The 27,338-nt window shown below is 42.7% G+C and overlaps 1 protein-coding gene across 5 annotated transcripts; it reads left to right on the plus strand.

Annotated features, from left to right (window-relative positions):
- The first annotated feature begins 277 nt into the window (after window positions 1-277).
- Window positions 278-21,426, plus strand: VCPKMT (valosin containing protein lysine methyltransferase). 5 transcript variants are annotated; one of them, XR_014312898.1, is made up of 8 exons: window positions 278-850; window positions 939-1,049; window positions 1,217-1,289; window positions 2,291-2,410; window positions 3,450-3,554; window positions 5,647-5,699; window positions 7,925-8,152; window positions 21,168-21,400. XR_014312898.1 is itself a non-coding variant. In XM_082735187.1 (7 exons), the coding sequence occupies exons 1-6, from the start codon at window positions 477-479 to the stop codon at window positions 5,659-5,661; spliced, it is 798 nt and encodes a 265-aa protein (XP_082591313.1). In that variant the 5' UTR covers window positions 278-476; the 3' UTR covers window positions 5,662-5,699; window positions 21,168-21,426. The 5 variants fall into 5 exon arrangements, 4 of the variants coding, with proteins under 4 accessions (XP_082591313.1, XP_082591311.1, XP_082591312.1 ...); XM_082735187.1 differs by lacking the exon at window positions 7,925-8,152 and having other exon boundaries at window positions 21,168-21,426; XM_082735185.1 differs by lacking the exon at window positions 21,168-21,400 and having other exon boundaries at window positions 7,925-9,338.
- Window positions 21,427-27,338: the final 5,912 nt, after the last annotated feature.

The raw sequence follows: 27,338 nt of genomic DNA on the forward strand, positions 1-27,338 counted from the left end.
GTGTAAATACATACAACCACATTATTTTCAATATTTGTGCAATTTATATAATCCCAAGGAATTTAAGTGATATAAATTTTATTATGATAACTTTGTCTTAAGTGTTAAAATGCAATCAGCAATCTTCCAGCAACCATTTCTATGCATTCAGATGAAGAATTAGGAGCATGGTAGGAAACCCTTGATAAAAGAGGATTGTAGCCTCCCTGGTAGGACCTTGGAAGCTGCCTGGATTTAAGGCCAGTAACTACCGAGTAAAATTGGTCTCCAGGTAAAAACAGTCTTGAGTTTGCCTTTGTATTTTAAAGAGGTGACAATATTAGCTTTGTCTGGAAGAGTGAAGTAAACTGCCCGATTGTAAAGCCAGGCTAAATTTAGAGGAGTGAGCCTGACCAACACCAAGAAGCGTGTGGCCTGGTGCTCCACCACGCCCAGGTAATGCTGCCTTCTCGGCCCTGTATTTTTGCGCACGCGCAATGGTGTCAACTTCGCCACTAGGAGGCGCCGGGCCCTCTTCAGGCTGGTCTTGGGGCGGTGCATGTGGCTGTGACGTCACTGCACGCGCCACATCTTGTTGCCCGGCAGCGATGGCGGCTTCTTTGGAGTCCGCGGAGGACCCACTGCGGAACTTTGTTCGAGTTTTGGAAAAGCGAGATGGCACGGTGTTACGACTGCAGCAGTATGGCTCCGGCGGCGTGGGCTGCGTTGTTTGGGACGCTGCCATTGTCCTTTCTAAGTACCTAGAAACGCCCGGGTTTTCCGGGGATGGGGCCCACGCTCTGAGCCGGCGGTCCGTGCTGGAGCTGGGCTCCGGCACTGGGGCTGTAGGGCTCATGGCTGCTACCCTCGGGTAAGAGCTGGTACGGGGCGGGGGGCTGCTTTGTTCGGGAAATCCGGATTACTGGTTTACCACGCTTGTGCCTACACTTATTTTATAGGGCTGATGTTGTGGTCACAGATCTTGAGGAATTGCAGGACTTGCTGAAGATGAATATTAATATGAACAAGCATCTTGTCACTGGTTCTGTTCAAGCCAAGGTACTGAAATGGTTTGTATGGCCTTTCAGCTTGTTTTAAGATAACGATTCTATTTTGCTTTAAATTGCGTTTCACTATAACCATAGTTAATACGAAGGGGACTTTCCAGAACTTGTTTATAAAACAGTGTTTTAAATTATTAAAGCAACAGTTAAATATTTTGGTTGATATTTTTAAGGGGGGAAGAAATAGAAGACTTTCCTTCTCCTCCAGACTATATACTGATGGCCGACTGCATATACTATGAAGAGGTGAGTATTCAGTGAGTGAAGTGTCTATCTTTAGAATTTATACCATAATTTGTGGATTCCAAAGTGCACTCTTCTTCACATTTTAACATCTCTGAATGCAAGATATTTGTCCTATAGTTGATGACACAATAAAGAACATAAAGGTTACCAGAACTATATACATATACTGGTGATAAACACATAGACCTGTAAAATATGTTGACAGAAGTGTGCATTTTACTAGAGACTTATGTACTATTTTAAAGATTTTGCCATTTGGATCTGTTATGAAAAGCTTAAGTTTTTTGGTAAGCTCTTCCTAGTGAACATGTTAACCATGACATTGAGAATTAAGTTTCATTGTAAAGAATATATTGTTCTGTGGAAAGATTGATTCAGAATGGTACTTTTTTTAAAAAATTGTTATTTATTTATTTGACAGACAGATCACAAGTAGGCAGAGAGGCAGGCTGAGACAGAGAGGGGAAGCAGGCTCCCTGCGGAGCAGAGCCTGATTCGGGGCTCAATCCCAGGACCCTGAGATCATGATCTGAGCCGAAGGCAGAGGGTTTAACCCACTGAGCCACTCAGGTGCCCCCAGAATGGTATTTTTTTAAATGGCAGTTTGTATAATATTGTGGGCATTGCGTTTTTAAAATAACAAACATTGAACTAACTTAAATTCAAGTTAGGGTCAGACTCACTTTTGTGGGTAAATCCCAACTTAAAATAGATTAAAATTAATTTTTTAAGGATGAGGTCATTTCATTTGTTTTCTCATGGGAACTCCAAAATAAGTCATTTGAGTCTTTTGGAAACTGAAATCAATGCAGTGGTTGATTAGTGAAGAGTTTACCAGTCATTAGTTACAGAGCTTTAACCACTTATACTTTGTTGATTGACTCAGATATGGCTAAATTGGAGGGGAGTTATAGTTACTCTCCACTTCCCCTATTCCCATTTTATAGTAAATATTAAAATTTTTAAAAATCATAAGTAAAAGTGATATTCTGTTTTAACAGTCTTTGGAGCCGTTGTTGAAAACTCTAAAAGATCTTAGTGGATTTGAGACTTGTATTATATGTTGTTATGAGCAACGAACAATGGGAAAAAATCCAGAAATCGAGAAAAAATATTTTGAGGTAAGTACTAGATCTGTTTTTGTAGTGCTTTACATGACTTCAGCGAGGGTTTTCGTGACTGTATGTTCAAGTATATTAACGTAATTTTGAGTGGGGAACACATTCCACTTGTATGAATCCAAGGAGAGTATCCTTTGTTGCCCACCATTCTACTAAGCTTCTCCCCCAACCTTTTGCATCTTTTCTAATCCTTTGTTACTTTTTCTTTTCTAATTAGTTGATCTAGTATCTACAAAACAACCTAAAATAATAATGGTGACATCCTTGTCTTTTCTGGGGAAGTTTTCCATGCTTCTTTATTAAGCATGATGCTGGCTTTTTGGGAATGTATTAATGATGTATGTAGTACTTTTGGAAAGTACATCACATCAGAGAAACATATGTGATATGTTTTTACCTCTGTGTTTTTACAAAAGCTTTCAACCAAGGTGTCCTATCTACTTTTGGGGGTGTTTTTTGTTTTTGTTTTTCACTTTTTATTTTGAAATAAAGACTTACAGGAAGTTGCAGAAGTATTACATAGAACCCCATGTATCTTTCACCCATCTTCCCCCAGTGGTCATCCACACCCTTTTGATGGGCAAAAAATCCATCACATTAAAAAGTGACTCCTTCTGAGGGTACATCTCCATAGTCCTGCAATTTATCCACTGAAAGGACTGCTTTGCTTAAATAAGAAGGCAAATACATGACTCTGCCTCAGATACGTGCTAAAATTGTTTTTCTTTTCATGTTTTTCTTGAAAGTAAAGAATTTAACTTTTGAGACTGTAATTAAAAATTCTATATTGTTAAACAGTTTAACTTGAGTCAGCACATGTAAAAATGCTTATGTATAAGTTCTCAACTCAATTTTTCATATGTATACACCCAGGCAACCACCACTACATCAAGATACAGAACACTTTCAGGATCTCGGAATGCTCCCATGTGCCCTTTCCTAGTCGGTACTCCTCCAAAGTTAACTGTCATTCTGACTTCTGTCGCCACAGGAAACTTCATGTTATGGAATTTACAGTATATCTCTTTTAAATTTATAGCTCCTCCAGCTAGACTTTGACTTTGAAAAAATTCCTTTGGAGAAACATGATGAAGAATATCGAAGCGAGGATATTCATATTTTATACATCAGAAAGAAAAAATCGGTAAATACATTCCTAGGTCTTTGTCCGCTGAGATCTCATTAGCTGGGCATTGTCTCTGGGCTAATGTGTGATGCAGATGCTGATTTTGATGTGGGGAAATACTTCTGATGACTCCCTGGGCTCAGGCACTCTCAGTGTTCAGATCATTTAATCTACCTGGCTTTGGATTCTCCCTCTAAAAAAACAAAAACAGGCTTTTCTGATAAAGATCCTTTCCATCTATAAATAATAGAGCTTTGTAATTGGGCATTACCTCAGGCAACTATCTTAGCTATTTGTACATTTCTGTTTAAAAATGTCAGTTCTGACTTTTGTGAACTTTTTCCAACCATTCACATTTGGCAAATAGTCCAAAGTAAAGTATAACAAGGTAGATCTGCCCAGTAAGTAGAAATGTACTCAGTTAAATAGAATTTATGTATATTTCCCCTTTTTTGTTCCTTCCTTTACCTGTTAACATTAATTACATTTTTATATAAGATGCCTCTGTATGCCTAGAGTTTGCCACGTGTAGAGGGGAAGAGTTGTATTTCATCCATTTTGTATCACCTTTTATATATGTGACCAGTAAAAGGCAAGACATGATCTAGTTTATGAATTAAGGATGCTAACTTTAGTTAGTCCCACTTGTTTCTGTTATCTTTGCTTTGATTGAATTCTCAGTGATGAAGTTTTCTGATTATGTGAATTCTAGTCAAAAGCAAGTAGCTTGTAATTTGGGGGATTAAGGCTAAATGTTAGAACTGTAAGGAAAAAGAAGTGGTAGGATTAGTAATTCAGATCTGCTAACTTTCATTTGGCATAGTGCTGGAGATAGATAAATTTTAAAAATATTTTATGCCTTAAGGAATCTGGTTTTAGATCAAGCTGTTGTGTAGTTTAAAAGTAGAATTTTTTTTGAGGCTTAAAGATTTTGTGTCTCCTAAATAAAAAGGCTTTTTTTTTTTGGCAAAGAATCACTTCTTTTTACAAAATTCATAAAATTCCCCCTTTTAAAATGTACAGTTCAGTGGTTTTTAATATATTCACAAAGGTGCACAAGCATTACCACTTCAGTTCTAAACATTTTTTATCACCTCAAAAAGAAACCCCATACCCATTAGCAGTCGTGTCCTACCCCTGCCTCTCCCTAGCCCTTGGCAGCCACCAGTCTCATCTCTGTGTGTGGATTGCCTGTTCTGAATGCTTCACAGAAGTAGAATCACACACTGTGTGGCTCCCTGTATCTGGCTCCTTTTTGTAGTTTTATAAGAAAAATAGTTTTAATATTTCTTTGATACTACACCTTATCCATCCATTCATCAGTGATTGGACATTTCAGCCATTTTTCACTTTTTGGCAATAATGAAGAATACTGCTGTGAATATTCATGTAAGAATTTTTGTGTGACTTATGTTTTCAAATCTCTTGGGTATATAGCTAGAATAGAATTGCTGGGTTGTATGGGAACTCCATGTTTAACTTTATGGGGAATTTGCCAAACTGTACTCCAAAGCTGCTGTACCGTTTTATATTCCCACCGGCGGTAGCTGAGGGTTGTGATTTCTTCACCTCTTCACCAGTGCTTGTCATTGTCCATCTTTTTGATTGTAACTATCTCAGTAAGAGTGAATTTGTATCTCATTGTGGTTTTTATTTTCATTTCCTGAATGACTAATGTGGAATGTCTTTGCATGTATTTATTGGCCATTTGGATATCTTTACAGAAATACTTTCCCTGTTTTTAAATAGACTTGTCTTCTTACTGTTGAGTTGTATCTGTTCTTTATTCTGGATACTAGACCCTTACCAGATACATGACTTTCAAATACGTTCTCCCGTTCTGTGGTTTGTCTTTTTGTTTTCTTTTTCTTGCTAGTATGTCCTTTTAAGCACAAAGCTTTTTAATTTTGATGATGTCCAGTGTATCTGATTTTTCTTCGGTTACTTTGTTTTGGGTATCAGCAAAAAAACCATCTCTTAAAATTATGGATGGTTATTCATTTGAGCTGCATTAGGCATATTACTTAGTATTAAGTACCCAATAAATACTTAATTTTTTATAAGAAATTAGTCTTTAAAATTTTCTTTCTTTCTTTTTTTTTTCTTATAGAAATCTCTATCGTGAAATCTTTAGTCACCTTACCCAAGCCTCTAACAACCTGGGTAAGCTAAATATATGAATGGAGCATGTGAATACAGCATGGGAAGATTGTGTTCACAGATTTTTCCAGCATGTCCATAGAGATTCGATATATACCTGACAACCACCATGGGCTACCTGCAATTTGAAAATGATTACTGACTGCCTGTCTGCCAGTGGGCCTGAAATCCACCTTAGTTTACTTGTAGCTCAGCTTCAAGTTCTGCTTAAAAGAAAATTGTGTATCAGTCACTCCTCAAATGAAAGATAGGTGTTGAGGTTTGCCTTAAGTCTACCAGAAGTAAACAGTGAAGTGGCATGGTTGACTTGGCATTATTGTCAGGAAACTGGAGATGAATTGATCCAGTTTCTAAAGAGAGACATCTATTACTATGTAATTCTGTTTAAGTTGAAACTAGTAAAATTTAGTTGTTGTCAAGATCAACAAATCTAAAAGTTGGTTTTTATTTTAATGTAATTATGCATTGGTTTTTATCGTATGTACCTTCCACTTCATTGCTGTTATTTTGATAGCATTAATATCAAAATGTTCTTAAAAACCCGAAAATGCTGTTTTGTATACTATTAGCCAAAGTTTTATTCTTCTCCTCCACCATACATGTCTGTGTGAGTTAGATAGTAATTTATACTGTAATGAGTTGGTAGGAATGAAAGTGAGAAATCAGGAGAAAGAAAAGGTATCTTTACAAACTTTTTCGTTTGCGAATGCAGCAAGAGTAAGAGTCCAGTTTCAGGCTTGTGCACTTTTCGTCACGTGTATCTTCCAGGAAAAAGGCTAAAATCACCAGTGTTTACATGAAACAGAGAAATGTTTTTAAATAACTACAAATGTGGCTCTCTCTATATTTACCAAGTGTTTTGATTCTATGTATTCTCTGTTTTATCTTACAATGATAATCATCTCACAGACTGATCTTTCAAGGACTTCAGTTACACCAGTTGTGAAGAGTAATACTAACTGGATAGAATTCTGGTATCTGTAGGCATTGGTGCTAGGTGGCACATTTTATGTATTAAAATAAACATTGTTTTTGAGATCCTGTGATTTTTGTGAATGTTTCAGAAATAGCTTTGAAGAAAATGAATATCTAAATCAGGCTTTCCAGAAAAAGAAACCCTATTTAGAGAAATCAAAGATCCAAGTGAAAAGAACCATTCTTTCCTTTAGGCTTCCTTTGGTCTTTAAAGTTTGTCTTGCTGTTCTTTTTCAAAATACCTTGTTCATACAGCCCTTAGCATTTCATTAACCAGTTTACAGACAGTTTAACCTAAATACATGATTCTTTGTTAGTTACAGGTAGCACCAGTTATTATTAGTGAAGTCTTGGCACAGATGACTACTTTCTAGCCTATTCCATAACACTGTGAAACTTGAATAAGTCTGACATTGACCAGCTATAGTAATCCATTCAGATTCTCAATTCCTTTTCAACCTCCTCTTCTTTTCACTATACTTCCAATATTCACTACCTCTGGGTCTTCTGCCTAAAGTGCCCCTTGGCATTCCTGTAGGAAAGCCCAGCTCCTTTACCTCACATAGGTGCACCTTACACTCCAAAATTTTCTGGAGGAATTGGGTTGAAGTCAACCTCTACAGCTTCGCCAGAATCACGCCTTTACTACTTATGTGTGCCTCTTTCCCTTCCCTGTCCTATTCCCGCTCCCTTACTTAATTTATCACCTTAAAGCCTCACTTGCATACATTCATCGCCATCTGTTCTGGAGAACTGACCTAAGTTACTGAATGTAGATTTAAGTAATTTGTAACATTAAATCATGGGATTTTTTTTTTTTTCCTATTCTGGAATAAAGCCAGAGCAGAGATTAAAAAGTACCACATTTCAAATTAAAAAAGAAAAAAGTACCAAGTCTCCACATTGTAAGACCAAAGAACCACTGGTTTGGTAGGACCAGTGAGCACTGCAGGGCTTACTGGGGACTGCCAGTTCCAAAGAACCTGCCCTATCACCACCCACCATTCTGCAGACAGCCAGAGAGGCCTGGGAGAGGTCTTTTTGAGGAATGTAGTGTTGGGGAATGGGATTTTGTCCTGGGGACTCTCATGAGTCCTTTGGACTCTCATCTGCACTCAGAAACCACAGGAGAGAGGCGTGAGGGAGCAACTCAAGATTAAAGATGCTTCTAGGAGGAGGAGCCCAGCATTTTCTCCACCTGGTTGAGTTTACCCAGCAGATTAGCACATCTGTGGTTTTTTTTTTTTTTTCAGAGCATGGGAATGAAATTGGAGAGGTGAGGACTATCAGGCAGAGAGATGTTAAAGATGGGTCCTGCCAGCTGCTGTTGATACAGGAGTTGGAGGCCAGAGGACTTGAGCAGCAACATGGAGAAGTTCAAAGGCAGGTGCAGAAGATGAGTGAGTTGTGATGCCACGGACTGGGGATCAACCAGAATACAACCAACTCCAATCCCCCGGGACTGCCAGGGCTGGGGTCAGGTGAGAAGACAGCTCAGGAATGAACCTCTGGACCTCTAGTTGAGTGGGGGCTTGCCACTGTGCACCATGAAACCCACAGGCCAGTTATCAGAATGCAGTTATAGCCCATTAAGGTGGCCCCATTGTAAGGCGGTGTTTCTCAAACTAGGCTGCACATGGAATCACCTGGAAAATTAAAAGCAAACGAAAGCCATGTTCGGGCCCCAGTTAAATTTAAAGATTTATTTATTTATTTGACAGAGAGAGAGAGAGATAGATCACAAGTAGGCAGAGAGGCAGGCAGAGAGAGAGGAAGGGAAGCAGGCTCCCCGCTGAGCGGAGAGCCCGATGTGGGACTCGATCCCAGGGCCCTGAGATCATGACCCGAGCCGAAGGCAGTGGCTTAACCCACTGAGTCACCCAGGCGCCCCAAGGGTCCCAGTTAAATTTAAAGGCATGGGATTTTTATTAAAGGGCTCCAGGTGGTTTGAGTTTAGCCTAAATTGAGAACTGCTGTGTTAAGGAACCCTAGCATCTGTTTCCCAAGGGGAAGGGAGCAGAGGGAGAAGAAATACAAAAATAAACCATCCATGATTAGAGTGGGTCTATACTGCATAGGGAGGGAAGGAGCTTTGAATCTGATGTGGAATCATCTACAAAATAGGTTTTAAAATAAATAGGACAGAGCTTTAGAAATTGACTGTTTACCTGAAAATTTGGAGAACCTGGTCAAGAAGGCAAAGGTGATGCTACTCAAGAAGAAAGGGGAGTCTAATAGCTGGAAAAATGAAATTGTTATAGGCTAGACTCCAAGGACTTGAGTCTCCCCTGTGAACCAGTTATAACTAAAGGTCTTTGAAATTGCACAACGTGTTATCTCAATCAGGTATAGTTCACAACCAAGGGTCTGTTAATCTTAGGTTTCATGAACTTGGGAGTGAAGTTAGGTTATTTTTCATTATTTTAAGAATTATTAATCCAGAATGATGGTGGGATTTTTTACACAGCTACCTTTTTCTTAAAAGTTATCTTGTTAAAGGATTCCATTGCGATATTAACTCAGACTATAATTACTGTATTTTAAGAAGTGTGGGTTATAGAAATAGGACTGTTGTTCTAAAGTTTCCCTGTAGATGGCATTGCTTGACTTTATCCTTAAACATTTTATAAAAAGGAAGTTGTTAAAATAGAACATTTTGAAATGGAATCACACTTGCCATTTTAAAGGTAAACTTAATTAGATTTTAAAGAATCAAGCTACTTATCAGGAGTTGCTTTCAAGTACAGCATGATTGTCTTAGTGTGTTTGGGCTGCTAGAACAAAGTATAGACTGGGGGGCTTATAAACAAACCTTTCTCACAGTTCCAGAGGCCAGGAAGTGCAAGCAAGATCAAGGCACCAGCTTCGTTACCAGCTCTCTTCTCATTGTAACGTCACATGGCAGAAGAGCAGAGGATCTCCTTGGGGTCTCTTATAGGACACTGACCCCATTTAGGAGAGCTTCGCCCTCATGACATACTCATCTCTCAAATGCCCACCTCCAAATACTATCACAATGGGGGATAGGTTTCAGCATAAGATTGTGGGGCTGGGTTGTGGATGGGAAGCAGAAACATGCAGACCATAACAATAGTGTAGGTAAAGCTGATTTTTTTCTTATAAAATTGTATTTGACTTCTTCTGTCGCTTGCAATCCGATATGCCTTTTGAATTTCTGAATATTATTTGTAAAGCTACAGAAATTGCAATTCTTAGACCATTTCTCTGCTATTGATACCTTCTGTGAGGGACCTTTAAGAGGCTGAATTAGTTGGTCAGGTTCTGAAAATTAAATCGACCTTGAAAGTACCTTTTATATAAGGCATGATTTTATGTTTGAGGTGTTTGAAACTTCTAATTAATTTTAATTAGTTTTCCAAACCAGTGTACCTTCCTCACTAGAGTAATAAGTAGCTATTACATCAAAAGACTAAAGCTCTGGCTTTACCACAGTCCTGCAGGCTTAGGCCTTCTGTTTGACTTTTGGTCTTTTTCCTCAAGGAACATCAGGATTTGGAAGAGCTTTTGCTGCATTGATAGTAAACATTGTAAAAGTAGAATAGTCCATTGTCATACCGTAGAGATCTCCAAGCTACTACAGAAAGAAGTTGTGGCGACAAAATTTTACTGAAAATTCGTCAAGTAATGAAAAAGCGAAGTTTTCACTTTATATAATTTTGAGTAAGAAAGCATTGGGTTAAAACTGTTACTTACTTGGGGTCATTTAGGATATTGTCTTAGGTTCTTAAATATTGGTTGGAGTTTTGTGACAATTTAGTGAGTCCATCAATTGAGAGGTAGATTCTACGGGGACCTGGGTCCCATGCCTGACCAGGAGGAGCTCCTGTCAGTCTGGAGCAGGTCAAGTTCCCAGGTCCAGAGCATATCACCAATGAGAAGCAGAAGCTGTTCACCAGTAAGCTGCTAGATGTCATGGACAGAGTAGTGATCCTGGAAATCAGTGGTCATGCCATTTATGCCATCAGGCTGTGCCAGTGTAAGGTGTACTGGTCTGGGCCATGTGCCCTATTGCTTGTGGCCCCCAACCTGACTGAGAGACAAAAGATCAAACTATTTTGCCTGGAAATGTTCCTTAGTGATCTCATTGCCCACCAGAAAGGACAGATAGAGAAGCAGCCACCATTTGAAATCTACTTATGATTTGGGAAAGAATGGCCAGATGGGAAAGCCCTGGAAAGGAAGCTCATCTTGGTTCAGGTCATTCCAGTGGTAGCTTGGATGATCTACGAGGTGTTTTCTGGTGTTTTCACACAATAACGTAACAAGATAATTTCTGTTTATAACAAGGTAATTTTCAAATAATGGACTTAAAAATGTGTTAGAGCAAATTATCTCCATGATAATGTTCTCATGTGCATTCTTAAAACCATGTGTCAGAGCATAGGCCTAACGACCAGATTATCTGGGCTTAAATTCCAGTTCTGCCATTTACTATCTGTGTGACCTTGAGAAAGTTATTTAAACTGTGTGCCTGTTTTCTCACATGTCAGGTGAAGGTCATAATAGTGTCTACCTAGTAGTTTGCCATGGGGATTAAACCAGTTTAATACATGTAATGCACTTAGGTACCAGGCGCATAGTAAGTGTTCAAAAAATGTGATTATAATAGAGGTGTAGGAACTAGGAAAATGTATATAATGTAAGTCAATTTTTATCTATATTTCAATGTAAAATCTGGACATTTTTTTGAGAGTGTAGGGCCCTTGTACCCATCACTCCCCCTTCATGATAGCAATGGCCCTTGGGGTAGGAGGAGGTTGAGAATGCTGTTCCATCTCCTTTATTTGAACAAGTAAGCAGTTCTAGAAAGAGGAAGAAAATGGAGTGAAAGAAAAACATTTGTTTCCCATTCATTTTTTTGGTTTTAAAGTAAGAGTCATGGGCATTCGAAGGCCAATAGGTACAAGAGACACATTTCTAAGTATAGGAGCCTGGCCTTGCTGGCTGGAGCTCCAGGATTACCATTCCACCTCCCCGGACCTTCAGCCAGTTTTTTCCTCCATGGTTCTTATCTCTGTAAAACTGAGACCAATTAGGAGGCAGGTGATGAACGTACAGCAGCAGGTCATTTTTCGGAAGAGGGACTCAATGCGTCTACATAACTATGTTCAAAGTTTGGATGTATTAACTCTAAAAGAGCAAGGCAGTGTAGCAGCTACCTCCCAAGGAAGCGATCTTTGTCCACGTAATGAACGTATGTGATGCGTTGCGGGAGCTCAGTGTAGCTAGTCCCTCCGGCTGCCTGGGGGAGCCTGTGCCGACAGACAAGAACAAGAGAGCCTTGAATTGTAGCTGCTTCCTCAGCCGGTGAAAGAGGCACGTGGGCTCACCTGCATTTGTTAAGTTTTTAAGACCTTTTTTATTTTCAACTGATGGGAAAGATTGTCATGAACACTGAATAGCTGGTTTTAGTTTTTAGAAACATTCATTCCTTAACCTATAATACAGTAATTTATCTTGGTGAAGCGTAAGTTGGCGCTTTTTAATATTTATGAGGCTGAAAACTGTTATTTCTCCCTCACAGAGCAAACTGAAGGCTTTTGGAAAAGAGCTATGCTAGATGTAGGTTTTACAGGGTTTAGTGTTTGAGTAGTTCGCAGGTCTCCTTCCTGTTACTAGCTTTCATGAAGTAGTACTAGCAGTCTGTTAAACCCTTGATGGATCAGTGCTTTTAAATGGTCCTGGGTAATTTGTTTAAAGTTAACTTTTGTTCCAGTTTGTTAATTTCCTGAAACCCAGGCATGAACAGTGTGAGCTCCAGGTCCACGTGTTGGCTCACCATTGCTTTAATAAATCATTACCACAGTTAAGAGTGTACAATACAAACGTCCATGTATCCACCCCAACACCTGACCTTGTTCTTTTAGGAGTGTGTCCTGAAAACCCACTTGTGGGGCGCCTGAATGACTCAGTTGCTTAAGCGTCTGACTCTTGATTCCAGCTCAGGTCATGATCTGAGGGTTGTGGGATCAAGCCCTCGCATGGGGGGGACTCTACATTTAGGAGGAGTCTGCTTGAAATTCTTTCTCTCCTTTTATCCCTCTCACTCCCCACTGGGGCACACTCACTCTCTCTAAATAAATAAATAAATCTTTAAAAAAAAAAAAGGTCTTCTTGTACTGCACACACAGTACAGCTGCATATTGGGGTACTCCAAATGTAAAGAGCATATTTTATCCGAAACTTAGATGAGAAGCTTTACACTTGCATTCAGAATGAGTATAAAGAATACTCTCATGGCGTATAATTCGCATAGGCCTGGTTTCTCGAAACTTAAAAACAGGAAACACAAGTCTTACATTCTCACAGATAATAAATGTTTAACCAGAAAGTGTCTTTGGATGTCTGTGACAATTATGAATGTAGGTACAAAAATGTGCCTTTATTTTTTTGTATGTATGTATGTATTTATTATTTATTAGAGGGGGTGGGTGGGAAGGAAATTAAGGGAGAGGGAGAGAATCTTAAACAGGCTTCATGCCCATTGTGGAGCCCAATTTGGGGCTTGACTTCATGACCCCGAGATCATAACCAGAGCTGAAATCAAGCTCAGCTTAACTGATGGAGCCACCCAGGTGCCCCCAAAAATATGCTTTTAAAATAGCTGTCTTCTTTCTAAATCTTGTCACAAAGATCCTTTTTTTTTTTTAGCTTCATTGTTCCAAAACTCTCTGCGCTCTCAGGCATATATGTGACACCCACATTCAGTCTGTTACTCTCTGTCTGGAGTGTCTGGTGGTTAATCTGAGATCCTAAGGAAGAGGAGAGCACAGTAGTGGCTCAGTGTGGCAGGAGGAACAGAATTCCCTGTTAACCCTGGGAGACAGCCCCAGTTCCACGCTATGTCTGGTCACCTTCCCGTTATGCACCCAAGCTTGAACATTCTGTTTTTCTCTTGAGAAGATCGTTCACTTGATTACTAACTATTCCACCTGTATGTCCTTGGGCAACGTGACCTCTGAATGTTAACATCCCTTGCTATGAAAGAAGAAAGCCGTGCACTGGCTAGCGCCATGGAGACGGCTCAACTCTAGTTGAGTCTAGTAAATGGAGATGAGAGCATGGAGGAAGGCGTCTCTCTACAGAAGCCTCAGCTGTTGAGCTCGCTCTGAGAATTGAGAGCAGCCAAGTCTTGTAAACTGGGGAAATGTGAGAGAAGTCACCCTAAGCAAACAACACTTAACGTGATCCAGGGGAAAACAAACAGAAGCCTCAATTGCCAAAAAGGAGGGGTTCCGTTTTGCAGCATGCCAATCAATTACTTGTGTGTCCCGCCCTGACTTTTTCACCTCCTCCATAGACTCCACCGTCCTCAGTGGAGAGGACGGAGAGGTTAAGGGGAGGAGACTCAAGAGGTTGCTCTTACCAAAAATTTAAAAATCTGGAAGGCACTAATAAGATAATAGGCATTAGGGGTTTGGTACTTCCCAGAGGAATGTAATACCAACACAAAAGAAATAGCCCCCTTGAAACCATGGAGATCCCAGTGCTGCAGAGGGCAAGAGCAGAATTGAGCAGAGAAGTTACTGGAGACTCCTTAAATAACTATAAAAAGGACAACAGATGAAATACAGTTTGTTGCTTTTAGTTTTTGCACACTTAACCTGAAGCCGAGGTCCCATATGTAAAGTGTCTAGAATAATACCTGGTATAAAGGATCTCAAGACATTCTCTTCCCTTCTCCCATTATCAAATCCACCCTCCATGATTTCTCCAATTTGGTTCAACACAGATATTTACCCTTTTATTTTTTTTTTCAAGATTTTATTTATTTGACAGAGAGGGATCACAAGTGCAGAGAGGCAGGCAGAGAGAGAGGGGAAAGCAGGCTCCCTGCTGAGCAGAGAGCCTGATGCGGGGCTCCATCCCAGGACCCCCAGATCATGGCCTGAGCCGAAGGCAGAGGCTTAACCTACTGAGCCATCCAGACACCCCACAGATATTTACTCTTTCAGTTAACAAACAGGTACAGAAACAGGTATCTGTACATGTCCAGTATACACATTTGTACTCTCTTAGCTACTAGGGCCAAATCAATCAATCAGATGCAGTCTGTACCCTTAAGCAGCTCACTTATCCATAATGTGATAAACGTGCAAAAAGAATTGCATCTCTGGGGTAAGTGCAATAATTAAGGCTTGAATTAGCTCCAGCGGCTGTAGGAAGGACAGTATGGTTAACTCGGGCTTGATCAGGGACGATTGCAGGAGGGGACTCTTCTGCCTCACTGCCTAGTCTCACTCATGGTACCATCCTCTCACCATCTTTAATTCCTTCTGCCACTTCATAAAACCAGTGGGTCATTGAATCCCCCATCAGAGGGACTCACAGTCCTCCTCCCCTTTCTGTTTTTATTGCTATCCCCTCAGGTTCGGGCCTCTTTACCTCTAATTTATGCTCCCATCATAGTCTCCCACTTCAGGTGTGTTTCCACACACGTCTGTGCAAACAATGGTGACAGAGCACTTTGCTAACTCAGAGCTCCGAACTGTTCATCCTGCTCAGAAACGTCCCCAGAGGGGCGCCTGGGTGGCTCAGTGGGTTAGGCCACTGCCTTCGGCTCGGGTCATGATCCCAGGGTCTTGAGATCAAGCCCCGCATCAGGCTCTCTGCTCAATGGGGAGCCTGCTTCCCCCCTCTTTCTGCCTGCCTCTCTGCCTACTTGTGATCTCTGTCAAATAAATAAATAAAATCTTAAAAAAAAGAAAAAGAAAAAGAAACGTCCCCAGAGCCTGCTGGACGTTCAGTATCACTGCCAGTATACTCCTGTCGCTCGTCTCTTGCTCTTTTGCTGAAATGGATGTTTCTGGATATACAGTGTGTTTTACTGCTCTTGTCTTTACTCATGATCTTTTCATACAGTGGGCAATTGTGGCAATAACTTCTGTCCTTTATCAGACCCTCTCCCAATTGTCTGATAAAGACCAAATTTCCCAGAACCCACTGCACTGACCCTTCTGCCTGCCCTGTAACCAAACCCAGGCAAACTGCTTCATGTCCTCAGCTGCAATTTAGGGGTGGGTGTTACATGACCCAACCTACCGCACCCTCCCCAGCGCCTTCCTCGATAAGAGGCACTCCCTCTTCTCTAGGATAGCTAATGCTAATGGTGAAATGAGCCTTGAGTTCCCAAGAACAAAAGTTAACCCAGAGGAAAGGAGATTCTAGAAGCAAAGAGAGAAACTGGGATTCCCTTTGAGCCTCTGGAACCAACCATGCCTAAAGCCAGCTGTACTTCCTGGACTCCCCAGTTCTATGACCAAGTTAACCTTTGGGATTTGATTTCTCTTCCTTATAGTAGAGCAGGTCCTAACTGGTAGAGTGTTCAAGCTTTTCTGCTCTTCAAACCCTCCTACTCCTTTCTTAAGATCCTTTTCAACCACTGCTTTCCTCAGGAAGTGATTTGCTTTCTAAGCCTTCATTTTGTCCATAATACCAGCCCAATCATCTTAGCAGTTGACTTACAAGCTTTCTAGAATAGTGTTGGTTGCTGATCATACTATGGAAATCTTAATCTACCACATTACAAAAGTAAACATCATAAAACTAGTCAGAAAGCAAAAGCGAGGAAACGAAAACCCGTTGGAGGAATAGTTTGATTTCATGGTTAACAAAGGAACAAATCCACCACCTTTGTACCCAGAAAATGTTCAAGCCTCCATCTCTTGATGAATTCCATCCTAGAACTCTTATTTAGAAGAAATAACTCAGGAGTCAAGAAGATGACTTGCTTAGGGTAGATGCTGGAACTGGACTAACCCCCAAGGTTAGGGGGTGCCTAGAAAGTGAAGGGAAAGTTACAACATGTATTAGGAGAGGTCCTTAGGCAATGAGGTGTGAAGCCGCGCGAGGAAGATTAGGGATGGAAAGGGTCGTCTAAGAAAGGTGCTGCTTTTTTCCTGGATGATGAGTAAAGGCCACATTTTGTGTGGGGTTTTAGTTTTTATCTCTTATTGCCATTCCCTTTAGTGACACAGCTTTCAGGAAAGTGACACCTGGGTGAAAGTGAAGCAGAAAGTGAAGAGGCCAGTGTGAGAAATATATTTGCCCACATTACCCTGTAGGGAGGCTCACAGGAAGAGAGCAGTGTCTTCTGCTTGGGGCCAGGTTTGGAAAGGCGAGGCAGAGCTTACTGGATGGACTGGGCAGAGCTGGAAGACCAGGGAAAGCCCCTATACTGGGTGGCTACTTGGAGGGATGCAAGATAGAATCTCCCCTTTCCCAGTATATGCCGGAGGGGAGCCCTGTTATAGGGGCACAGTTGACTCTTGGGGGTTCGAGATGTTACAGATACACATTCTGCTGGACTTTAGATGTACTAGTCCAGAGCAAGTATTTGAAAAGATTGCAATGAGACTGTTTTTTTTTCTATATTACCAGATTTGAAACTGTCAATACAATTTTTACTCATATCATATTATTTCAAATAAACTGGTAAGGTAATTTTAAAAATTGTGACTTCTTTTATGGGATGGCTAAAGTTTTTCTATTGTGATTATATACATATCCTAAAACCAAATTGAGATTTAAAAAATATATATCTAAAATAACAGCATGCATTTCAAAAGCTTCCAGAATTATCCCTACATCTCACAAGGGCTAATTTATGAAAGACCTAAGACAACCATTCACTTTCTGCTTCCACAGTAGAGCCCTAGGTTGATATTAAATACAGCTTTGATGATTGACAGATGACTGGCCCCAGTTATAGGAGAATTAAATTAGCAACCAGTAGGAAACCAGATTAAATGGCGGGTTGCATCTGGATGGGTTCAGGACTGTCAAAACTGATATAAGTGCTGCTTTATGTGATCTTGCTTAATGTGATCAGAGCTAACCTAAGACTTAAGCTAATATTGCCACTTAGCAATTCAGAGTTTTGCATTTAGATAAAGATCTCTGCCCAGACCTGTGTAATGTGAGCAGAGAGAATGATGGTGTGTCTATAAAGAAGGGTGAAGGCTGTACGTAGGTTTATAATTAATTGATAAAAGGCTGGAAGAATTGTGCAGCTTTATTTTTCTTACCGGTGTCTCTAGAACACAGGCACGTCTTGCCAGATAGACTTGAAAATGTCACCGTAATTCTAGAGCAAAAAGAGTGGCATTGTTTGCTGTCCTTCCTTGAGGACCTGGCAAGGAGAGTGGAATTCTGTAAGGAGAGAGCCCAGGACTGAGGCCTCTTCATCCTCCTATGCTCAGGAAGAGAATGAAATGGCTATAGCTTATGAATCTCCTCAGAAATGTTTCTCCAACCACAGGAGAGTTCTTGCAACTCTCAGGCTGACCCATGAAGTCCCAGGGGGTTTTGCTGCCGAGCATAGACTGTGATTCGGAGAATCACTCAGAGTCCCCTCCAGTGGTCCTGTCCCTCTCCTGACTAAAGATTTGCCTCAGCATCTTTTGGTGGAAACTTTCTGGGCTAGATGCAGGCCAGATGGTGAAGGCTGAAGTCCTATCCCCTCTGCTGACAGGCTGAGTCCTTGGGCAAGTCCCTCAGTCTGAATTTGTTTCTTCACCTGTAAGTTGGGGATGATGACAACAGTGGTGATATTCGTTCTGTCCACCCACAGAGTTTTTAAGGTACTCAAACAGGAAAATGGCTGTGAGAGCCAAAGTTCCACTTGAAAGCCGAATGGAAGTGTGAGCTACTGTGTTTGGTGCTCACCTTTGACAAAAGGCGTGATTCCTCCTTCCACCGATGCAGCCAGGCACGCTCCGCTCGGGGAGTAAACAGAGGCATTTCTCCCCGACTGCGAGCTCTCTGTTCACAGCAGCTGTCTGTGGATCTGCTTCGTCTCCGAACGGGCAGGTGTGTTTAGCTGATAGTTCCCCTTGGTCTCTCAGTGCCTTTTCCCTTCAGACTCTAGTTGATCTCGGGCCCCATTTTATCAATCTTCGCCCTCACTTTTTCTCTTCACAGGAGATATGGAGAGACAGAGTCACCTCCTTTGTGGCTGGTGGACCAGGCCTTGAGGCAGGTGGGGGGATACCACGGCATTGTGAGCTGCCGGCTGCATGGACAGGAGGCAGTTCCTGGAAGGAGTTAAATGCTGTAGGACAGAGCCTAAGACATGCCAGTCATTTTATAAATACTTACTCTTTATCCCCCTCCTCCTCCTCCTTATCACTACTACTAATACTATTACTGTTACTACTACTACTACTACTACAATGAGAGCATAGAAGATTGGACTGTTTTTGCAAATGTGTTTCCTTTGACTTCTCCAACTTTCCTCAACTGCACACTGTGGCTTATTTCATTGTCCCTGGAAGACTTTAGGGCTGCGGGTCTTCCAAAGTAGGCGGTAAACCCTGCTCTGTCTTGTGGGAGCCCCTAGCCCATCGGAAGTCCAGCCTTGGAGACCAGGGCATTAGACACTGGGCTTGCAGAGGTGCCGAGACCCCTCAGGCCCTGGCTCATCGGACAGGGCTCTCCCCAGGGCTGAAACTCATGGGAGGGCTCAGCTGCAGGAACTCACTGGTGTTTGCTCTCAGCTGCCAACTTTGCTCAGAGAGAGGAAGTTCTGCAGCGGCCTGGACAGGCAGGTCCTGAAGGTGGTGGTGACGTTGGGCAGGGTGCCGAGAATCCTTCTGAGGTGGCCTTGCGTACTCTGTCTTCAAAGCATCCCCTCATCCCTTGCAGCTGGAGAAGCTGCGGCACACTCCCAGCTGGCTCCTGGTTCCAGTGTCAGGCCTCCAGACACTGAGGAAGTGCTGCGCCTGCTGATTCAGGCTCTGAGCTGCCCACGGCTCAGAGCCCATTTGTCCACTGGCGCCTTCTTCCTTCCAAGGACACCATCCTCTTCAACAAAAGAGAGTCCCAAATACTCATTACATTCACTTTACGTAAACCCCTGGTCATGGCACAGGGGACGAGGATCCCCTTTGGTCCTTGCACTTGACTCTGACTTTGTTGATTCGCATCATGTAAGTGCTGGTTGGGAACGGGAAGGAGTTTGTCTAGCCCAGAGGCCTCTCCAGATGCCTCCGTTCTAAAGAATCTCTTCTGTTTGTCCATAGTGGAGCTTTGGTGACATTTTTACATGTTTCTTGTCTCATGCATCTTGCTAACACCATGGTCCCCTCCTTGAAGAAAAGAACAGCATCTCACATCCTGCGTGATCCTTGCACTTATTACTAGAGAAAGATTCCATTATCTTCCATTAATTAATTAATCCAACTGTCCTTTCTGGAGCACCTGCAATGTGTGACTAGGCCCTAGGGAGTATAAACGTAAGCAGATGTCAGTACAAAGTGAGGCCATAGAGTGGAGAAAGTGTAGTAGCTTCCATCGTAGAGTTTGGTAGGATCAAGAGCGTTAGGGTTGAGAGAAGGCAGGTCGGAAAGGATGAAAGGGGAGAGATGGTGGCTGAAGACAAAGGGGGGTCCCTGGGGGCAGGGGCACGACGTGAGATTGGGAGGATCCCAGATGGAAGGAATGCGATCCAGAGCGCAGGCATGGGCGGATGACTTGGTTCTGGAAGGAAGAGGGTCCCCCGCTCCGGGAGACTAATGGAAGGAAAGAAGAGGGAGCTGCATTCGGGCGTGGATGTGGAGGGGCAAGGTGTTCACCACTGATTTCCCAGGGTTTTCGCGGTTAAGTGAATCAAAAAGGAGACTTGGGTCCCCACGTGAAGGAGCTTATGCTGCTAAGGATCCATGGCTGGGGTGACTTTTCTGTGACACAGAAACAGCTGTGTGGCCTGATGGGGGAAGATCCCGGAAAAGGGAAGCTAAAGAAAAGCAAAGCTGGGAAACAGATCTCCTGAGGGTCCTCTTTCCCTCACTCCCCTGCCTTCACCCCAGGTACCAGGATCCTGAGGCCCCTAGGGGGCACCCCACTGAACTGGCCTTCCCCAAGTTCCCAAGTACCCCTGGCCAACCTCCCCAGAAGGCCCCTTGCTGGTGACCTGTCAACTAAGTGCTGCTTTGTTTCGGCTGGTGCTGCCGGCTTTGGGTGCTTTTCTCTCAGATAACAGCATGATATTCTTGGGGGGGCAGGGAGGTCCCAGTAGTCTTAGCTCACACAGACTTTACATCAGCTCTGGATCAATATTCCAAATTGTTAATTCTCAGAGACCGTTCAACAAAGTATCAATTTACCATATGGCCAACTTGTCAAATTTACCAAAATAACCAGTTTCCCAAAGCTTGTTTCAAGGCGTACTCAATGTATGAATATATTCATGCATATATTTGTCTCAAATATAGTCAGTGAATATAAATATATGCCTCATGCATAGTCAATCATTCTGAAGATGTCCAACAGAGAGGAATATATTTTTCTGGTGAATGTGGTTAATATGTATTTATTATGGGCAGGATTGTGCCCCTCTGAAATTCATATGTTGAAATCCTAACCCCCAGTACCTCTAAAAGTGCTGTTTGGAGATAGAGTGTTTAAAGAGGTAATTAAGTTAAAGTGAGGTCATTAAAGTAGATCCTAACCCCATATAACTGGTGTCTTTATAAGAAGAGATTAGGATGCTGATGGGCGCAGAAGGAAGACAATATGAAGACACAGGGAGAAGATGGCCATCTACAAGCCAAGGACAGAGACCTCAGAAGAAACCAAGCCAGCACCTTTATCTTGGATGTGTAGCCTCCAGACCTGTGAGAATATACATTTGTGTTGTTTGAGCCCCCCAGACTGTGGTACTTTGTTATGGTGGTCCTAGCACTCTAGCGCAATAATGTCATGGCTATATTTTAAAATATAAGATGTATTTCATCTGTATTTTAAGGAATGATTTGTTAAAAGATTTGAGCTTAAAAAAAAAAAGATTTGAGTTTTAGAGCACTTTAGTCCCCTCAAATATATTCAAGAAGAAGATATTCATTTAACATTTTAAAAGTCTTAACATAAATCTGTTCAAATTCATTGATTCTTTTCAGGAAGAATATTTCTTCAAACAAGATTTTGATAGATGTGGCAGGTCGGTCATTGATTTACAGCCAGTCTGGCTGCTGTCCCGATTCTACACGTGATCAGGCTGTCCTCTCTGCAGAGGGGCTGGCAGTATGGGACGTGGGGGATCTATACAGAAATTCTCCTTGCACTCTGTGAGTGCACACCAGGCACCGTGCTAGCTGCCTTCCCAAATGGGATTCCCCGAATTCTCACAATAGGCTTAGGAGCTAGACCAGTATCCCACGGTACATACCAGAATATCAGAATTCAAAGCAGTTAAATAACTCTCCCTGGTCACAGAGCTAATCATTAGGAAGAACATTCCCTAGTTCTGATAGATCTAGACAAGTCAAGTCCCAGCTCTGCTATGTCCCAGCTGTGTGACCTAAGACAACTGGATTAACTTCTCTATACCTCGGTTTTTTTGTTTATAAAATGGGAACAATACTGTTCCCCACTGGATGGGGTTGTGGAGTGGGTTAAATGAAATAATGTCTGTGCTTGGCACAGAGCCTTGCATGTACGAAGTCCTCCAATGTTAGCTATTGCTGTCAACTTAGGAAATATGATAAGTAAGTATAACATCAGACATTATACAGCAGTGTTTCAAAGTGCTTTCAGTTTTTGAGATGCGGAAATTGAGGCTGAGAGACATTGAGAAATTTAGTTGGAGCCCTCCTGTCTTCTGTTCTGATTGGTGAAGCCCACCCACATTAATGTTAACTTAATTATCATTAACATTAATTAATTTAAATGTTAATCTCTTCTGACAACACCGTCCCAGAAGCATCCAGAATGGTGTTTGACCAAGTATCTGGGCACTGTGGCCCAGCCAAGTTGACAAATAACAGACTCACCATCACAACATCTTTGCCCAGCTCTATCAAGAATTTTCCAAGAGCCTTTGCTTGTCACTGAATTCACCCCAGTCCCCAGGTCCCCCGGCACCAGGTCCCCCGGCAAAGGGAAGAAGGGCTGTGGGAGAAGGCTGAGTCTTGAGCCCTGCTCACTCCATTTTTCTCCTTCAGAAATAAAATGCTGGAATGTAACAATGTACTTTATTGTATCAGACTGGTAAGGTTGTAGGTGAGCATTTTTCCCCCCTTTAGTCATTTCGTTTGATACAGTTGTAATGTTTTCATTATATATTAACTACAAGCTTGCATACAACCGAATGAACCAGAGGGAAAATGTGTTCATAATCTTCTCTTTAATTATGGTACTTGTTTAAGGTTTGCTTAAATAATTGTTCTTTTTTAAAAAAATCAATTTTATTGAGGTAGAACTGCTGACTTCAAAACTAGATTTTCATAGCACTCTGTATCTCTGTTGAAGCTCAGAGCTCTAGTCTGCACAAAGGGAAATCTCCCCATCTTGTGTGTCAGAGGAAGGACACACCTTGGAGACTGGCCTAAAGTGCAGGGGCAAAAATCATCTTTTTGAATGTTAAAACTATAAAAAAGAAATCATAAGTCAACAGTTGGGTGGCAATATTCAGATTATTATAATTATTAGGTAAGCTTGCTAAGGTCAGTAAGTAGAAATTCTCCTCCAGTAAACAATGAGAATAATACTACTGGAGGAATATTCGGCTGGCCAGATAGCTAGCGGCCAAAGGAAGGACTCTAATAAAAACTAAACCCTTATATTTCATTGCCTCATGTTGCGGGAAAGCCAGAGACCGAGAGAAGTTCCAAGTTATATGACTGCCAAGTGGTAGAAAACCAATGACACCCACATGGTCTTTTGCATTACAATCCAACCAGCATCTTTGCCAGTTGCCTGGGACTCACAGCTCTGGCGCTAGAGTGCAGGGGTGAGTGGGGGAGAACGGTGGACCAAAAGTAAATTAAGGCCATTGTTGCTAATCTGCCTACCTCACAGGAAGATAGTTCAAAAATCCACAATGCCTATTTTGAGTTAGAAACTTCTCATCATCTAAATGGGCAGGGCTGCCCAGAACTGGTAAAGGCAGAAGGAAAAAAGAGGATGAGCACTTTAACACAATTTACAGATCACTGCTTTTCTCACCACCACCAACAACAAAAGTCTCCCAAACCTTGAGGAATGGAAGTGGAGAAGGGAGAAGGAAGGAACAGCGCTGGTGACAGGTTTTCTCTCTGAGAGGAGGGAGTCACACCATCAGAGCTGTGAAAATGAATCATATCTCTTCTATCAAGGCTTCGCACAGATTTTCTGGGAAGCCTGTCATTGAGGATACAATAGAGAGGACTGTCCTTTTTGGTAGCTTAGTGTTTTCACAAGGAGACAGAGTACATCAATTTGGGGACTAAATTGTAAATTAAGATAAAAATTAAGGTGTGTAGTGGGACTTTTGTGGCCTTCATTTCCCTTTTCAGGGGGTCAGCAAAGCCAGCCTCGCTGAAGGAGAAATGTCAGATTTGGTTGCCAACAGTGTAAGGGTTGTGGTCCCATCTTTCATGCTAGGAGTGGCCCTTTCCAGAAAAGTGCGAAGGACCGTCACCCATACAGCAGCTCTCAGGCTACGGGACAATCCCATGTGCGTCATTATAGTTAAGCTTCCCTAAAATGGATTTCTGGTGCCTGTCTTCTCAATGAGATAGTTTAAGGCCACAGCCAAGGGCACACATTAACTCAAAGCCTATGCTCTCTCTACCTCAGCACGAAGTAGACAGACCCACTCAGTCTGTGGGAGAGGCGCAGAGTGGATGATGTGATTTCTTATTGGCTCCTTGTTAAGAAGGAGACCAACTGGGGTGCCTGGGTGGCTCAGTCGGTTAAGTGTCTGACTTTAGCTCGGGCCAGGGTCCTGGGATTGAGCCCTGAGTCAGGTCCAGGTTCCTGCTCAGTAGGGAGCCTGCTTCGCCCTCTCCCTCTCCCTCTTCCCCACTCCCCACTGCACCTATTCTCTGTCTCTCTCTCTTTTTCTGTCTCAAATAAATGGATAAAAGCTTTAAAAGGAAGAAAGAAGGGGGGAGACCATTTTGCCTGGGACTAAAGGGTTTTCCAGGACCTAGTAGACTCCTGGGCAAATTGAGACAACTGGTCACCTTACTTACTATGTTACCAGACTCATAGGAGATTCCTCAGGAGTCACACTGGGCAGTGAAAGTTTTAGGACAACAGTTCCATATGCATGGGATTTGCATAGAATTTACTTCTACTCAGTATTTGCAAACATTTTAAAATTTAACATCTGGCTATTCTAAGATTGTCATTTTGACTACTTTTTCTTCCCATTTCTTTTTCTTTATTGTTGTCTCAAATCCCCAAGGGGTAGATGTGGAGGAAGGATAGAAAAAGGAAAAAAAAAAATAGTAAAGACAGAATTTGCTCCCATATTTAAAATGTGGTCTTGGTTGCAGTATGTGGAGGACTGATCTGTAGTAGTAATTCGAAAACTTGAATATTGTGGTGGGGGTGGGGAGGGGTAAGCAGCCCCTAAGGTGGCCCCCAGTGATTCCTGCATCTTGGTATTCATGCTCTTCTAAAACTGTCTTCCTCTGAGTGTGGTCTAGATTGGAATTTGTCTTGGGGAAGCCCCTGCCTCCCAGATCCCTAGCTCTGGTGAAAGTCAGAGACCCATGTGGGTGAGGAGCTGATGTTTCCAGCTAAAACCCATCAAAGACCCAAAGCCTGCTGAAGGCCTTGCAAAGGCGCCTACAAATGATTCTCTAGCTCCAGTGGAGTCTTGAGATGATCGCAGCCTGAACCAACACCTGACCACAGCATCACAAGAGACCCTGAGCCAGAATCATAGAGCTAAGTCCATCCCTATTCTTGACCCCCACAAACTCTGAGCTAATAAAGGTTGCTTGTTTTCAGCCTCTGTGTTGGAGGGCAATTTACCCAGAAGTAGTACATGTACAGATACTAATACAAATGTGCATCAGAATCACCTAAATAACAAGTGGATAAAATGTGGATTTCTGGGCAAATGGCAGGATTTTCGTCCCTGAGGGGCTGGTGAAGAGGGCTGTAGTCTGGAGGCCCATGGTCTATCTCCTTAGAGGGTTTAGAGGGGCTGCTCAGGAAACCCTCCCTCACAGCCTGCCCCAACCCTGGGGGGTGGGGCTGGAGGCCCAAGATGGGGGCACAGGGGTGGTGGCTAGCCCCTTGGTGGCTGAGCGGTGGGAGTGAGAAAGCCCAGTATGCCCAGCCCTGGGGAGAGGCTGGCCCCTCCTGTGTGGACACTATTGCCCGGTGGGCACCCCCCACAGTGCTGGGAACTTGCTCCTTTGGGTGCTGTGTTATCAGCCTTTTCCAGAGCAGTGAATGAATGCCAGGCTTCTCCCACATCCCTCCAGGAACTCAGCGGAATGCAGCTGCTCATAATAACTCTGTGCATTTCTTATTCTGAGTATGTCTGAGTCTCTGATGAGTTCTATTTATTGCAGCTCTCCGCCCTGGAAAAGAGGAGGATGGTTCTAAAGACGTTTCTTAATGACCGAGGTTTTAAGAACTCTGGCTTTTAATTCTTTTGTATGCGCTTTCTTTTCACAGGGCACTGTCTTCATTTTGATGTGTTTATTTTCAGCTATGAAATGTCTTTAAAGAGACAGAGAATGAATGAGAATATGAGTGAGTGTGAACGTGTGTGTGTGTGTGTGTGTGTGTGTGTGTGTGTGTGTATGAGACAGAGAGAGAGATTGGCTGGCAGACTGAAGTGCTCAAAGCAGGGCTGGAAGATAAAGGCTCTGAACATATGCAGTGGCAGTAAAGCCAAAGACTCAACCGTGGGCACTGAAACAGAAGGTTTCACTGAAACAGACACAGAAGGTGAGGTCTGGTCCCTGGTGCTCTGGCCCCTCCCTGCTCTGAGGTCTGTAGCAAGCCAGTCCACAGGAGGGGACCTCTCTCTCCTGAATGCAACCGTGCAAAGCTCTGAATTTTTGTGAGGCAGGAAGGAGGTTGGGGATCAAATGTGCAGAATCTCTGTCTGCCACAGGCGCTCTTGAGGGCTCGAGAACTCCTTGGGCGCTGCTTCCTAACACCAGCATGGCTGAAACAAAACCAATTGGAGGGGCGCCTGGGTGGCTGTGGGTTAAGCGTATGCCTTCTGCTCAGGTCATTATCCCAGGGTCCTGTCACTGAGTCCCACATCGGGCTCCTTGCTCAGTGGGGAGCCTACTTCTCCCTCAGCCTGCTGCTCCCCCTGCTTGTGCTCTCTTTCTCTCTCTCTCTCTGATAGGGTTCACATCTACTTAGAGTCTTTTGGACTGGAAAGAACCCCAGTCCATCAAAGGAAGCCCTTGTTTTGGAGATGATGAGAGTCGGAGGCAGACAGGTGAGGGCTTGTTCAGGATCCCACAGCTCTCTCGCTCCCTGGACTTGCATATCCTGCCTGCACCGTGAGGAATCCACTACGCATGGAGCCCAGAACCTCCAGCGAGGCAGTCGCTCCCACAGCAGCCCCAGAGCTCAGATGGGTCCGTTCAGAAATCACTATCACCACCACTGTGAGCACTTCAACTTCTCGGGAATCAATGAATGAATGAAAGTGCCACACTCTCACCTCCCAAGAGAAGAACTAATCAGTAGGCACAAAGGCAAGTCTGGTTTTGAAATGAATGACTCCGGAATTCTGAAATGATTTTGAGATAAAACGAATGGTTTACACTAATTTGCATCGCACTAGACAGCGTTGCTTAGGAAAAACTGCTCTGTTGAACGTAGGAGACAAAGATCAGGTCTGTTATTTTAATTCAGGGCCTTGGGGAGCTTGGAGAGGGGAGAGGCAGGGAGGGGTTT

This window comes from Mustela nivalis (assembly GCF_964662115.1).
Source record: "Mustela nivalis genome assembly, chromosome: 6".
NCBI lineage: Eukaryota > Metazoa > Chordata > Mammalia > Carnivora > Mustelidae > Mustela > Mustela nivalis.